Source organism: Lepus europaeus, chromosome 8 (genome assembly GCF_033115175.1).
Source record: "Lepus europaeus isolate LE1 chromosome 8, mLepTim1.pri, whole genome shotgun sequence".
Taxonomy (NCBI): Eukaryota; Metazoa; Chordata; class Mammalia; order Lagomorpha; family Leporidae; genus Lepus; species Lepus europaeus.
In genome coordinates, this window is record NC_084834.1 from 64,134,138 (window position 1) to 64,149,420 (window position 15,283).

Here is a 15,283-nt window from a genome sequence, read left to right on the forward strand (position 1 = left end):
TGGATGCCTAATTTTCTCTTCTTTGTTGATGATTCATTTATCCTCTAACGGCCTTATTTTTTGAGGACAAATTTTAGTTTTTATAAAGTAAATGTATCTGGATTACGTTGTTTTATAAAGTGACATTTGAATAACAGTATTTCTTATCAAACTTTAGATGTATGGCAAGATTTTTCTTCTTTGCTAACCATTATTTCTAACTTGTTATCTATATCACTTAAAAACCATCTTTAAAGAGATGAGATTAAAGTCTATTAACCATTTTTAGAAAAACAACTCAAATGCTTATTTCTAGGTCTGATAAAGGGTTAGCAACTTTATTAACTTTGGTTTAAATAAAATTAAGACTTAATTTCTTTGTAGAAAGTTTAGTCAAAGAGGCCCACAAGTTCCTACTGCTTGATGGATGTACATGTTTATTTTACAAGCCAATCTTTATCAGTAAAGATTTTCAAAAATCTAGAAATGTTTTCAATATTAGTCTTAATATCTTCAGAACTCTTCTTGTATACTTAAATTACTTTATGTTTTTTACACAATTGAAATAGATAAGTTAGACATAAATCTAGAGTATTAAACTTCATACTCAAAGAAAAGGTACATATGTACACACACATGTTTTCTCTACTTTATAACAATGGTCTTCTTTAATTATTATTTAATGACTCCCATGTAATGGACTTGTATTGGAATTGCCCTTTCCCTTTTATATCTACATTACTATAAGTATAAATAACAATTTCCATGTTTTTTATTGTTAGGCACCCTCTCATTTCTAAAATTGTTTGGTTTTCTACTCCATGGTTGTCAGTGAATACTTTGGAATATGGATGTAGAGTAACTGGCAGTTCAGCTTTCTAGATTTCAAAATGCATTTGTAAGCTTTCTTGGAAAAATAGTTTTCAGTAAAATCGTCTGCACATAATTGAGTTGTTGACACACCTCACATTTGGAGTGTATTTTCAGACAAAACGAGACTGGCAAGAGAATGCGTAGGCTCATGTCCAAAGCAGTTACCAAATGTCATGCCCTTTCCTCAGTTGTTAAAACTGAGCACAGCTGCCTTGACTTCCACTTTGGCCACATCAGGTTGGAAAGCGTCAAAGCACAACAGACAGCATTGCATTCAAAAAATGCAGGATGATTTCAGGCAACACACAAAGGCTCCAAGGGTGGGGTACTTTGGAGTCAGCAAATGACCAATTGTGACACAGCAAGCAGGCAATCGGTTTTCACACAGTTTCTTGCAAAGACTTTGAGATCCAGTAGCTATATCCTCAGGTTCTGAGAAAACACCAGCTCACAGGCATCTCATTGCTAGAGAAAGTTACATTCCTCTAAATGTAGGATTGCCAGATTTAACAAATAAAAATCCATGATGGCCAGTTAAATTTTAATTCCAGACAAACAATGAATAATTTCAACTGTTGCATGGGACATACTTAGAAGAACGATTGCTTATTGTGGTGGGGAGGGACCTGCATTTTATCTGGCAGTCCTATCTATAGGTAGGTATCTACTCCCTGAAGGATGCCTCTTACAAAAGTGAAAAAAAAAATAACTAGGAAACATGTTGGGGACAGGATTATATTGACAAGTGCTTCTCAAATATTTTTTGAGGAAGCTGAAGGGAAAGAGAATGTAATTGACAAATGAACAGATAAAACAAAATGAAGAACTTTAGAATGGCCAACAGTTGGAAGTTAAAGTTTACTACAATTGCCAGTTTGGAGAGTTTTTAAGACCCTGAAAGGATGTAAAATTTTTTGTGTTTCAATTCACATTTTATTTATTTTAATCTGAAAATATACATGCAGCCCTGATAGCATTTTTTTGCAAAGATATTGTAACTCCTTAAGTCACCAAAAGATCTGGAATTGATTAGTTTAGGAGCAAATTAAGAGTAGCCACAGAAAGTAACTACAGAATCCCACAACCATTTTATTTGGATTATTCTTTAACAATTTTTCAAAAAAAATTTCCTATAAAAGATAATCTAAGGGATCACAATCAAGCAACCTGTAGAATATATTTATATGTATGTATTATTATAATAGGATTATATAATTTATCATGGTCTCACCATTGTTCTTATAAGGCACCAGAATGCAAATGTGAACATGCAATAAGTTAGGCCAATATTCAGGGGGTTTTGCTTATTTAGCCTACAAATCTGCTCAGGTCTCAATTAATTACTGTTAAGATCAGTAGATAATATTACTTTAAGACCAAAAGCTATGATTAGATAACATATATGCATAATATACAAATACATATTTAGAGACTTTAAATTCTTTATTGGCTTTATGCTCCAATTGTTGAATAATATGAAAAAAGTATTAACAGGTATTAAAATCAAATCAAGTTGTTTCCACAATGGATATTGCCCAAGCTCAAAAACTGCAGCCCAGCAACAGTGTGTAAAATACAGCAACATGAGGAGAGGGAATACAAATAAAAAGTGAAAATGTACGTCTTGTTTCACAATTTAAATGGATAAAGGCACTAAAAACTAGCAACAGTAGTCCATCTATTGTTTTAGAAAATGAGATTCATTTGAAAAATAAGCACTGACATCTCTTTGGGAAGAGTTGTCTGTTGTACGTGTTTTTAAAAATCTCAGTGTTCAGTCCCTTCCTGAGCTTCAAACACGTGACTTTCCTTCGTGCAGAGGGGTTCTCCTGCTCATGAGATGTGTGCCATGATCCAGTGGTCAAACACAGTTTAAAAGGGCACAATCCAAGAAACTGAGAAATATAAACAATTGAGATGTACAATTTCCGGATTGGATTATGTAAAAGAATTCTGGGCTGTCTAGTATCTGTTGGTAGAACGAAAAGTTGTCTGGAGACACAGACCCATTTCAGGATGCAGGTATAATCAGAGTTACCTCTGCAGGTAACAGAGGCTGCCTCTGCAACCAGCACAATCAAACCAAACTTAAAAATCAAAGTAGGGTTAGAAAATGGAAGCTCCAACTAACTGAAAGGAAGGGGAATTTGATACCAAGTAAAAATTCCTAATATTGACCTATCTATGGTTAATCTTTTGATAGGATTGATTATGGAATGGAGTTGGTATTTTAATGAAAATTTCCTGGAATACAAATCATTCAGCCCACGAGGGTGAGCCCTGAAGATTTTATTGCAGGCAGTCAGCCATTTACTTTCAATGGAGCCTTAAAAATGTATTTTGTTTTGATAAATGCAATTCAGATGCATGTTCCATCCAACTGTACAGGAAGGCTTAGCTGTCTCATTCCACAGCTTCTATTTTATTTCCTAACACATTTCTCCCTCTGTGGAGGTTCTTTTCAGCGAAGCTGTCGCAATCATTCTAGGGCTATGTTCTCCCGAGGGCCCTTCTCAAAGCCTCCTTGCTAGCTTTGATGACATACACACCAACATACCTACACACACCCACACTCTGCTCCTCTCGCTCTTTCTCCCTGCGGTTATTCTGACCCAAGCCATACTCACAATGTTAGTGACATCTGGAGAGGCTCCGTTCTGCAGCAGAAGGAGGACAATGTTCAAGTGGCCCATGAAGGCAGCCACATGTATTGGTGTGAGGCCAGACTGTGAAACAAAGCAACAGTAGTTTTACTCCTCTGCACTGGTGGGGCTTTGGGGCTTCTTCAGGTGAAAAAAAACTCAAGTGAAGAGGACAGGAGGTGGACAAAAGGAAGGGGAAGAAGGATTAAGAGGATTGTTTTGTGACAAGCTGAAACATGTTCTACCTCTGTTATAGCTTGGATTGAAGCCCCATATTTCACCAGCAGTTCCATGACTTTGATGCGGTTTTTCTTGCAGGCAATGTGCAGTGGAGTAAAACCATTCTGTGCAAAAGACAATCGAGTTAGTGGAAAACATGCAGAAACGATTCTCACACAACTCCATGCTGGCACATTGCAGGCAATAATGTTACATCTTCACGGAGTGGTACCATTTCTTCAAACCCTGGAGGTGTCGGAATTTGGGAAGAAAAGGTGTGTTCTGTAGGCAGCCAGCTTTGCTTCTTTGTGGTGGGCCTGCACATGATTCTGTTTGTGTGATTACAGAGAAAACAAAACTGAAGGAAGTTATATGGGTTTCCTCTTCAAAGAAGAAGAAATACAGGAGAGACTCTATTTCAGAAGTGCTAGATGTCAAGGGATACTGACTCGTCAGGTGTGAAATGATGTGAAGATGCCCCAAAGATGTGTGCATTTTTCTGATGGAGGTCTGTTTCTCAGGATGTGTTTACTGAATTTACTTAAAAAATCTAGAGTATGACAGCCTCTATGATAAATTCCTCAGAGTCGCTACCATTTTCATTAGGAGGTATTAGCAGAAGTCCTCATTTATGTTCATAAATATTTATATCCAGAGTTATATTTTTCATGTTAAAAGTTTGCGTAATACATATACCAATCAGATAAATTTTCTTTTATAAGGAAATTATATAGTGTCACAATATTTTCAAGAAAAGTACAGAGAATTTCTGGGATAATTAGAAGAAAATCATTCTTAGTAGCACAGGACTGTGGAATGGAGCCTGTAAGGTATTTTCTGATTTTGCAAAACTACTTAAGTCCTAGCATTACAAAAATTATGGGAAAAATTTGTTAACCAGTTCCATGCTTAATTATGTATTTTATTTGTAATCTTTTTATTTGAAAAATGGCCCTTTGTTAAATTATAGCTATTCTTCCAGTAAACACCCTGGCCTGTACCAATGGGGTATGATCATCAGTCAATATTTTTATGAACTATCAGTTATCAGGAAATCATATGATCTCACTAGGGCTAATAACTTCTTATTCACAATGGAATGATAAGCATAATTAATCTGTTAAATAATTTCCCCTCTACATAAGCAATCTAATAAGTCAGATATAGTCACATGTCCATATAGCACTTAAAATTTGCAATTATTAGATTATGATAGTTTGTAAACTAATTGACCAGTATCTGAGTGAGAATCAGTATCTTCAACTCCCTATGAGAAAATTAATTTCCTCACACAATTGCATGTAACACTGAAAGAATATTTGCTTTCTAGCTAATTCTTATTAAATTGATTCCAATAGAAAATTTCTAATAAGTATAATATTTAATAACTGAAGAATTAATGTATTCTCTCAACTTAAATACTAATTGTCTAGAGACGAATTTTATCTGACATAAACCATGTTAACACTTAGAAAAAAGTATTTGCTTTTAGTTTGAGAATTAGAAATCAAGAGGCATAAATTAGCACATGTCCAAACCTTCCAATGATTATGGTTAGAATATGAGTGAAGCAAGGAAGACTTATTTAGTATTAGACCTTGGGAGACGTAGCAGCTACTCTGGGAACAGCCTCTTGCAGTTTTCTTTTGAGCAGTTCCTGCAATGGTTTATTTACAAGGCTTTCTAAAGCAATAATACACCAGCATCACTCTTCTATTTGTGTATGGTTGGGTAGTCAGCTCCATAAGGAAAAATCTCCTGGTGAACTCTTCACAAGCCTACATTTTATACCACCTTTTATAGCCAAATATATTTACCATTTCAAAACAATTTTTCCCAAAAAGAGATTAATTAATAAAGTGAATTTTTTTGAGACCAGTATTCTGACTCTACTTGGAAGTAAGTATCCAAGACTTGTTGTATAATTTGTTATTTTTCAAATTCTGTTTTCGATTTAAAATTGCTTAGCACTTGAGAGATATTGTACCTACCTGTTTGCAACTTCTTAGTTTCAGAAATGTTATGTTGGTGTTCTCTAAAATCTATGATTGCTCAATCATTATTTAATAGCAAACTATGGAAGCATGAAGTAGACAGACAACCAACTTGTGAGGGTGATAAATTTAGCAGGATCTATAACCATGCATTGGTGAGGTAGGCACCAGTGGTCAAAGTGGGTTTGCTTATCTCAATGTGTATTCAATTAAGGTGGACTGGGCCAGTTTTACCAGGGCTCTGGCGTTAGGATTGGCTCTCTTGTCCAGGAGGAGTTTGGTTACACGGTAGTGGCCACAGTGAGCAGCAACGTGGAGGGCTGTCAGGTAGTCCAGGGTGACATCATCAACGGGTGCCTTATGCTGTAACAGGTGCTTCACACACTCCACGTGGTCTCCCTGTGCAGCCATGTGAAGTGGAGACAGCCCATTCTGCACATCAAAACGAAAGAAAATCAAGTCCACATTTTCTTCACTACTTTCAGGTTCTGAAATAGAGCAATATCAGATCTTGATCTTGAAAACAGTGTGACAGGACAAAATAATTTCCTTTTGCTATCTGAATATATAGCAGATTATATTTGAAAGACAGGGGAGCTAAGAGAATATTTAATTTAATAATTAAACTGTTTTAGGCAAAACATACTAATATATAACTTTTTCGAATGTATACATGCTACATGTGGCAATTCAGACTTATTTTACAACTACTAGGGTAATATTAGATTTATAAAAATAAGTGATTATCAATGTTTAGATTATTTCTGCTGGTGGACATATTAACATAATGGTTAAGCATCAAGCAGCATGTCTGCATCCAATACTGGGGTGCTTGGGTTTGAGTCCAAACTCTAGCTCCTGATTCCACCTTCCTACTAAGGTAGACCCTGGGAGATAACTTGGATGACTCAAGTCAATGGATCCCTGTCACCCATAAGAGAGACTTAGTTGAGTTCCCAGCTCCTTGCTAAGGTCTGGCCATTGAGATACAGGAGGATTAGGTTTAGGGTGGAAAAAACATCAGGAAATTTAGTGTGTAGTTGACTAAACTTGAGATACCCAGTAGATATCTGTGGAGCAATGGTGACATTCACACAAGGAACTCTAGAGACATACAGTTGTGTGTCATCAGCCTGTAGACACTATTTGAAGATGGAACTGTATAAGATTTCAATAACGAGTGCAGCTAGCCAGTGAAATGACACAAAGACTGAGCTTTAGGTGTCCTAACATTCAAAGACCTGGGAGATGACAAGGAACTTAAAGGAAACTCAGAAGCAGAAGCTAGGAAAACAAAAAGAAATCTAGAAGAATATAACATTCCAGAGGGCAAATAAGGGCATTATTTTGAAAAGAGAGAAGTAAGCAATTGTACCATGTGACTGTAGCAAGAGAAAACATAGACTATCTGGGCTCTGATTTATGTAACTGGATAGATATGAAGGTGGGAGTCCAACAGATTCTGTTCTGATTGCTTCAGTTTTCTCAGAGTTGTGGGAAGTGAAGAAAGGGAAGTTGGCTAAGTGGCCTGAAGGTAAATTAGAGAACAGGCATGTATTAATGAGCAAGAATAAACAGAATTGGGAAATACAGTCTGATATTCCAGCAGCATGAGGAGCTGACTTGATGTTAGTGATCATGAATTTAAAGTGAGCAATCCAGTGTGGTTGGGAGGTTTTTGTAGCCACCACATTCAGGTGCATGAATGTGACCTGAATTTAATCAGAATGACTATGAATATGTAAGAGAATGGTAGTAATGGCAATATAATGTATGCTGGGCAGCAGTGAGAGCATAGGGTGAATGAGGGACAATGTCACAGCAAAATAAAATAATTTCTGAAATTGAGGTTCTGGAGAGAGTAAGCTAAAGCCAGAGTGGGTATAGAGGGGTTGAAAGTTGAGATACAGAAATTACAGAGGGTTTACAGTTACTCAGCTGAGAAGCCAACAAGAAAAACCATCCACTGCTCCTAGGAAGACCACTCAAATCACCAAGAACTAAAAAGAGGGCTGTGGTGAGGTCCAGTTTGCTGAGAACTAGAGTTTTCAAAGAAGGAGGGTGAGTGACACCCAGAGAAATGAACACTCCCTTTGAGGAATTATAATGGTGAGGAGAATAGTCAGGTCTTAAGCACCTCTTTCATTGCTAGGAGAGGGATATCACCTCATTCCCACTTGATCACTTGACAAGTGACTAAGAGTCTTTTACAGCCCATGAGACCCATGACGACTCACCTTTGTCCTTGCCAGCAAGGGAGCACCGCGTTCCAACAGAAGTTCCACCACTTGGTCATGCCCACTTCGTGCAGCACAATGAAGTGGTGTCAACCCATCCTGCCAAAGAATTATGGAATTAGGTCTGAGTTCCTTTTAAAAAAGTCCAGCTTGCATCTATTGTCAAGTAACGAAGGGGTTCTCTGAACTTCATTCTGATGACTCAATAAATCAGTAAGAATTGCAACTAGCTAAATGACAGGAAAGGAAACAAGTGAAAAAGAAAACTTGAGAGTGTGGGAGGGAGAGGGGGGAGAGAAGAAGGAAGAGAGAGAGAGAGAGAAATAATGAGAGCAGGGGTGTTCCAAGGTGTATTCAGGAAGATGGAAAAGGAGAATATGTTGCATTTGTTGAACTTGAAACCACAACTGCAAAATACATTCACTGACCCTGTTTTCATTTTGGCTATACTAACACAATGTTTTCCCAAAAATTTTCTCTTTTTATTTTTTAAAAATTTATTTATTTATTTGAAAGGCAGAGTTACAGAGAGGCACAAGCAGAGAGAGAGAGAGAAGTCTTCCATGCAATGCTTCACTCCCCAAGTGGCCACAATGGCTGGAGCTGTACCTGTCCAAAACCAGGAGCCTGGAGCTTCTTCCTGGTCTCCCACACGGATGCAGGGGCTCAAGGACTTGGGCCATCCTCTACCACCTTTCCATGCCAGAGCAGAGAGCTGGATTGGATGTGTAACAGCTGACTCAAACTGGTGCCCAAATGGGATGCTGGCACTGCAGGAGGCAGCTTTATGGGTTACACCACCGTGTCGGTCCCCAAATCCTCTCTTTTTTAACTTGTCCTTATTCCAAGTATGTTCTCTCTTGAATTGTTACTACTTTCATCAATTCTCCTAAAATGGTCCCTGATGCTTCTCAACAGGAAAGTTTTCTTTTTTAGATTATTTTAAAGATTTCCAGGCACCTGGCGTGGTGGTACAGTAGGTTAAGCTGCCACTTGCGATATCAGCAAGTACTGGTTCCAATCCCAGCTGCTTTGCTTCTGATCTAGATCTTTGCTAATGTGTCCTGGAAAGCAGCAGAAGATAGCTCAGGTACTAAGTTCCCTGCCAGCCATGTCAGAAACCCAGATGGAGGTCTGGGCTCCTGGTGTCAGCCTTCCCAGTGCTGGCCATAGCAGCCATCTTGGGATTAAACCATAGGTGGAAGATCTCTTGCATTCTACCTCTCCCTGTCTCTCTGTCACTCCACTTCTCAAATAAATAATCTTTAAAAGAATCAACTTGATTAAAAAAAAGATTTCCATATAATAGTTTTCAACATTTAAAAAATTGTGTAATTACTTACCAAAGACAAATTTTAATATTAATATACAGAATTAAAACTGTCAAAGAAAAATATGGTACAACTGTATGTTGTGGTATTTATAAGATTCTCTAATTTAATACTTCTGGGACAAGACATGCATTTGGCCTAGCAGGTAAGATGCTATTTGGGATGCCTGCATCCCATATTGGATTGTCTGGGTTCAAGTCCTGGCCCCATTTCCTCCCCCCCCCCCCACCCGGGAGAGAGTAGGTGATGGTTCAAGTACATAGGGTCTCAGCTACCCATGTGGGAGACTTGGATGAGGATCTGGCTCCTGGCTTCAAACTGGCCCAGCCCCAGCTGTTGTGGGCATTTAGAAAGTGAATCAGTGAATGGGAGACTACTCGTGTGTGTGTATGTGTGTGTGTGTTATGTTTCTCAAATAAATTTTTAAAATGTATACATATTCCTAGGGGAGTCCTGGATGCCACAGCAATCCTCAAAGGATTGCCCTCTATCTTTTGTATTTTATTTCTCCTTAGGGTGACATGGTCAAAAATCTAGGATGAGGGGGTGGTGAATATGAGGCAAAATGTAAGGAACAATGGGCAAGAAGTGGAGAGAGAAAATGAAGTGAAATCCTGAGAACACAAATTACCTAGTTAGTGGAGGCTTAAGGTTAAAAGAAAAAGAAAGATTGTCTCAAAAAAAGAGGTTGAGCCATGGGTATTGATCACAGCAAGTGAAGGTGGACAGCAAAGCCTTAGTTGCTAAATAAGTTATGAAACAGCTAGATATCACATGATTTCTCAAGCATATTTTTGGTGAGGTCTCTAAAAGTGCTATGTAGTGAATAGAAGCATTTGATATGAAGGTTTGGTGTATGGGCTCTGGAGTCACAAAGCCCTGGGATGGATCGCAGATCAGACATCATGGGTGAATCTAAGCTCAACTTCATGATAAATGGGGATCATTTCACCCCTATTTAATTTACATCCTCGTTTGAAAGATGAGGGGGGTCAGTGCTATAGTATAGTGGGTAAAGCCGCCAAGTGGGGCACCAGCATCACAAATGGGAGCAAGTGCCAGTTTGAGTCCAAGCCATTCCACTTCCAATCCAGCTCCCTGCTAATTTGCCTGGGAAAGTAGTAGAAGATGGCCGAAGTGCTCAGGAACCTACTACCCACGTGGGAGACCCAGAAGAAGTGTGTGTGTGTATATATATTTATGTATATATGTATATATACACACACACACACTACAATTTCTTTATGCAGTCACCAGTTGATGGACATCTGGGTTGATTCCATATCTTAGCTACTGTGAATTAAGCTGCAATCAATATGGGTGTACAGATAACTCTTTCATATGTTGATTACTTTTCACTGGGTAAATTCCCAGGAGTGGGTTTGCTGGGTCATACGCTATATCTATTTTCAGCTTTATGAAGTCTCTCTATACTGTCTTTCACGATGGCTGCACTAGTTCACATTCCCACCGATAGGGATTAGGGTACATTTTTCCCCACATCCTCACCAGCATTTGTTGTTTGTTGATTTCTGTGTGACAGCTATTCTAATTGGGGTGAGGTGAAATCTCATTGTGGTTTTGATTTGCATTTCCCTGATGGCTAGTGATCCTGAGCATTTTTTTCATGTGTCTGTTGGCCACTTAAATTTCTTCTTTTGAAAAATGCCTGCTCAAGTCCTTTGCCCATTTCTTAACTGGATTGTTTGTTTTATTGTTGTTGAATTATTGAGCTCTTTATAGATTTTGGATATTAATCCTTTATCAGTTTTGTAGTTTGCAAATATTTTCTCTCATTCTGTCAGCAGCTTCTTCACTTTGCTGTTGTAGAAACTTCTCAACTTTTCCTAAGCTGTGTGTCCTAGGTCAAGTCACCTCGCTCCACCGAAACTCATTTTTCCCTTCTGGCAGTCTCACTCTCAGAACACTTCCATATTTTCATATCAAGAAAATAATACATACTTCCTCAGTTTTTAGGAAGATGAAATAAGGTATTTGTAGAGTACTTGGCAGAGTGCCTTGAGTATTATTTGTGTATGCCAATTGGTAGTCATTATTGTTATTACTTTAATTATTACATCTACGACTAAATAGCAAGGCTGACCCCTTTATCTGATATATTGCTTTTTCCATCGTCCTTTAATGTTTTTATATACTTTCAATGTTTGCATTGAAGTATGTGTTTCAATATTTTAAACACAATCCTTATATGGGGCATCTCTGCATTTAAAAAATAAATGTTTAAAAAAAATAACAACCTCAATTAAGCTTGAATTAATAATTTCATTTTAATCTGCTATAAAATTTGTGTTTTAACATTAGAAGGAAGTTTTTCAGGTACTAACAAAGGGCTCTGCTAAAAATGTCTCAGTTTCATACCAGATGCTAATCAACCAGCAAGATGCAGAATGTCTCAATGAATGACAACATCCTAATGAAAGTGGGTGAGAAACTTCAAGTAAGATTTGTTTTTTATTTATCTGAAAGCAGCTATGGAGCTTACTCTTCTCCAGATGAGAAAACCTTGTGAGAACAATAAGAACAAGTAAGCATTCTTGACAGAACATACTAAATTCAGAATGTTTGTTAATTTAATAACTAGGGAAAACTGAAACCTCTGTCAAAAAATGAATTAATTATATTTATTTCTTAAATTCCATACATGGAAGTTCTATTATATTATCTTATATTATCTAAAAGAATAGTCAAAGCAAATTAAACACTTTTGCATTTTTAAATATTATTTCAATGTGCAAAAGAATAAACAAAACCCATTCTTTTGTCTTATGGATCAAATATTATAGTTTCAGAATTGACCACTCAATTCCAGAGCAAGGTTTTTGATTTCAGTATACCTACTATTTAATTATGCATTTGGTAAGGGGATATAGCTCTTTTTGTTATAGCAGAATAGGAAGAATATAAAAATGCTTTTAAAATCCTACTAAGAGATGAAAAAGTATTCTAATTCACAGATGAAAAAGATTAGTACCATTCAATATTAAACTGTGGAGTTTGGTGGAGCCGTTTGTTTTTTCTTTTTCTTTCTTTCTTTTTTTTTTTTTTTTTTGACAGACAGAATTAGACAGTGAGAAAGAGAGAGAAAGGTCTCCCTTCTGTTGGTTCACCCCCCAAATGGCTGCTACGGCCGGCACACTGTGCCGATCCGAAGCCAGGAGGCAAGTGCTTCTCCTGGTCTCCCATGTAGGTGCAGGGCCCAAGCACTTGGGCCATCCTCCACTGCCTTCCTGGGCCACAGAAGAGAGCTGGACTGGAAGAGGAGTAACCGGGACAGAATCCGGCGCCCCGACTGGGACTAGAACCCAGGGTGTTGGCACCGCAGGTGGAGGATTAGCCTAGTGAGCCGCGGCGCCGGCTTGGAGCCACTTCTTATGAACCAACAAGAGATAATATTTTGCATATCTCTTCTCAATTCTGCATTTAGTAATACTATAATAGTTGCTTTAAATTGACCATGATGAAAATATCTACAAATTAAAAATACATTTTCTCTTTTTAAAAGCTTGAATGAAATTCAACTTGCATGCTGTATCTAAAGGTTACACTGGATGAAATATAGTACAAACATTCTCTTCACAGAAGAAATGAAAGCTTACATTTGGTTTCTAACTTGCTCAACTGGTTAATGATAGAAATAGTATCAGCATCCATTTTTAGTACTATTTTTATGAAAATACACTGCCTATTTGGAGTTAGAGACTTTTTAATTAGATAAGCAATGTATGTAGGTCATACACATTACAATATTTTTTAAAAAATCAACCACCTCAGTAATGAACAAATATTCCAAAAACATGATTAAAAGATACATGCATCCCTAAAACATTGGCCAAGTTACTTTTTTTTTTTTTTTTTTTTTTTTTTTGCTTTTACAGAGTACTTTTATTGCCTTGGCAATTCCAAACATTAGAAAATCTCATTGAAGACAGAAAGGTCACTATAAGGGAGAAATTACGAAAGTAATGTACAATAGAAATGCAAAACAACATATCAGTAACAATGTTAGCAACATGGTGATGAGCAGAAAGTCTTTCCTTTGAATATAACAATTGAGCAAAACATGCAGACATATACATACTGTTCTAAATTCTTCAAATCCACATAATAGCAAGGGGATGGGTATGCCAACAAAGCAAAGGCAGAAAGCATATAAAACTAATGCAAAAATATCGGACAACACACAGATATCTTGGCAGATAAAACAAGCAAACCCAGATCTCCCACAAATATCTTAGAGAGATGAAATTATGAAAGTGATATTTCTGAGGTCATTGAAAACAAAAATGTTTTGTCTGGGATTGGTGTAGATTCCAGAAGCTTAAAGATAAGGTTTATTAAATAAAAACATTTGCTAGCCTCAAGATCTGTAAGGGATCTAGATTTGACCCTTATTGTTTGGACTGTGAGAACATGCAGTCCCAGAATTAAACAAAGAACAGAATAAAAAGGAAACACTGCAAGGGACACATGCTATCTACCATCTTCTGTTGGATATTTATACTACATATTTCAACATTTTTGTATCACAGAAATGTTTGAAGTTTTACTGAGGTCTGTAGCTAACAAAATATACCCCAGAGATCTAAAATCGAACTGCTATTTATATGTTTAAACAGAAAATTGCATATGTCAGTAACAGTATAAAAATTTATCAGTAGCTATGAAATTCACCCACTCATTTTTAAAAAGATAAATATTGTAGCTAAGAGTTATTTATCATTTAACAGTATTAGGTAGATACTACTATTAGTCCAAGTTCAGAGATGGTAGATAACACAGCTCAGTAAACGGTAAAAGTAGAATTAGAAATCACGTAGTTTGCCTTCAGAATTCACACTTTTAACAATTGTACTCTATTATCTTTTTATCTTATTCATTCTGGGTACATTAAAAACTCAGAATAGTATTTTACTTAACAAGTTTGAAACAAATGGGACCAAATGTGACAAATAAATGCACAATATGCCAAACTATATGCTTTTTTCTCATTAAGTGTATTAGCACATCTTATACTAAAGGTCAGTATAGCATAAACCCTAAAAATTATTTAGGAATTGAATAGTTACATAGTTTACATAAAATATTTTATGTAAGTCACCATCTAGTAGCATGGATGGCAATGAGTTTGGGTTTTTGATATTTATAACTACCCAAATAGATGTGTAAGTCCAATCTTTGATCTTTGTTTCTAGAAATCCAATAAGCAAAGACTTGAAAATCTATCTCACTAAGGGTTAGGATTCTGTTTCTCTGCGTATCTATGAGCAAATATAATCTCACTTTAATATGTGAAGCCTTTAAATAGTATATGACATTTAAAGCAAATCTAAGAAAGCAATTTCTCTGGGAACATACTGTCTATAGCTACCTGGGAAGAGATTCCGAAGATATAATAAAGGCAAGAAGTTGAAAAAACAGAGATACTCACCCTAGTTTTGGCATCAATTTGACCACCTCGATCCAGTAAGAGCTTCACCATGTTTGTGTTTCCTCTCTTGGAAGCCACGTGCAGAGGAGTGATTCCATTCTACATCATGGAAAGACCAAACAAGAGCATGTTGGGTATGACAGGGCACGATGAAGATGACTTTGTGTTGAAGAAGACAAAGGAGGTTGTGATTTATGCAGTAATGTGACTCATGGTTTCTACGGTCTCAATGTCTTTGAATTTTAAGGGATAAATAAGCACACAAACCACAAAGCATTATAGTTAGAGGATGAAAAACTGGAAATCACGTAAGTAAGTTAGTCATAACTGAAATAACTGTATGGGGTGTACACATTACAGTCAAGAAACAAACGAAGCAGTTTTGCATAGTGCAAACAAAATTTCAAATTCTACCTAAAATATAAGCCTGGTGCAAAGTTTTTCTTTCTCTCACATCTATGCACTTAAAAAGTCTGAGGTCTTAGCTTTCCTCATGGGTATGTCTACCTCAGAAAAACCACTACAGAACATGCTTGTGACTACAGACTTCTAGTTTAGG

At 36.8% G+C, this 15,283-nt stretch overlaps 1 protein-coding gene across 4 annotated transcripts in view; it reads right to left on the reverse strand.

The window, feature by feature from the left end:
* Positions 1 to 15,283, reverse strand: part of ANK2 (ankyrin 2) — a 657,856-nt gene that overhangs the window by 119,757 nt on the left and 522,816 nt on the right. For all 4 annotated transcript variants that reach the window (XM_062199712.1, XM_062199708.1, XM_062199709.1 and 1 more), the window contains 5 exons: positions 14,725 to 14,823; positions 7,945 to 8,043; positions 5,942 to 6,139; positions 3,740 to 3,838; positions 3,480 to 3,578 (listed from right to left, as the gene is read on the reverse strand). In XM_062199712.1, the coding sequence (XP_062055696.1) occupies positions 3,480 to 3,578; positions 3,740 to 3,838; positions 5,942 to 6,139; positions 7,945 to 8,043; positions 14,725 to 14,823 (594 nt within the window). The remainder of the gene's footprint in view (positions 1 to 3,479; positions 3,579 to 3,739; positions 3,839 to 5,941; positions 6,140 to 7,944; positions 8,044 to 14,724; positions 14,824 to 15,283) is intronic.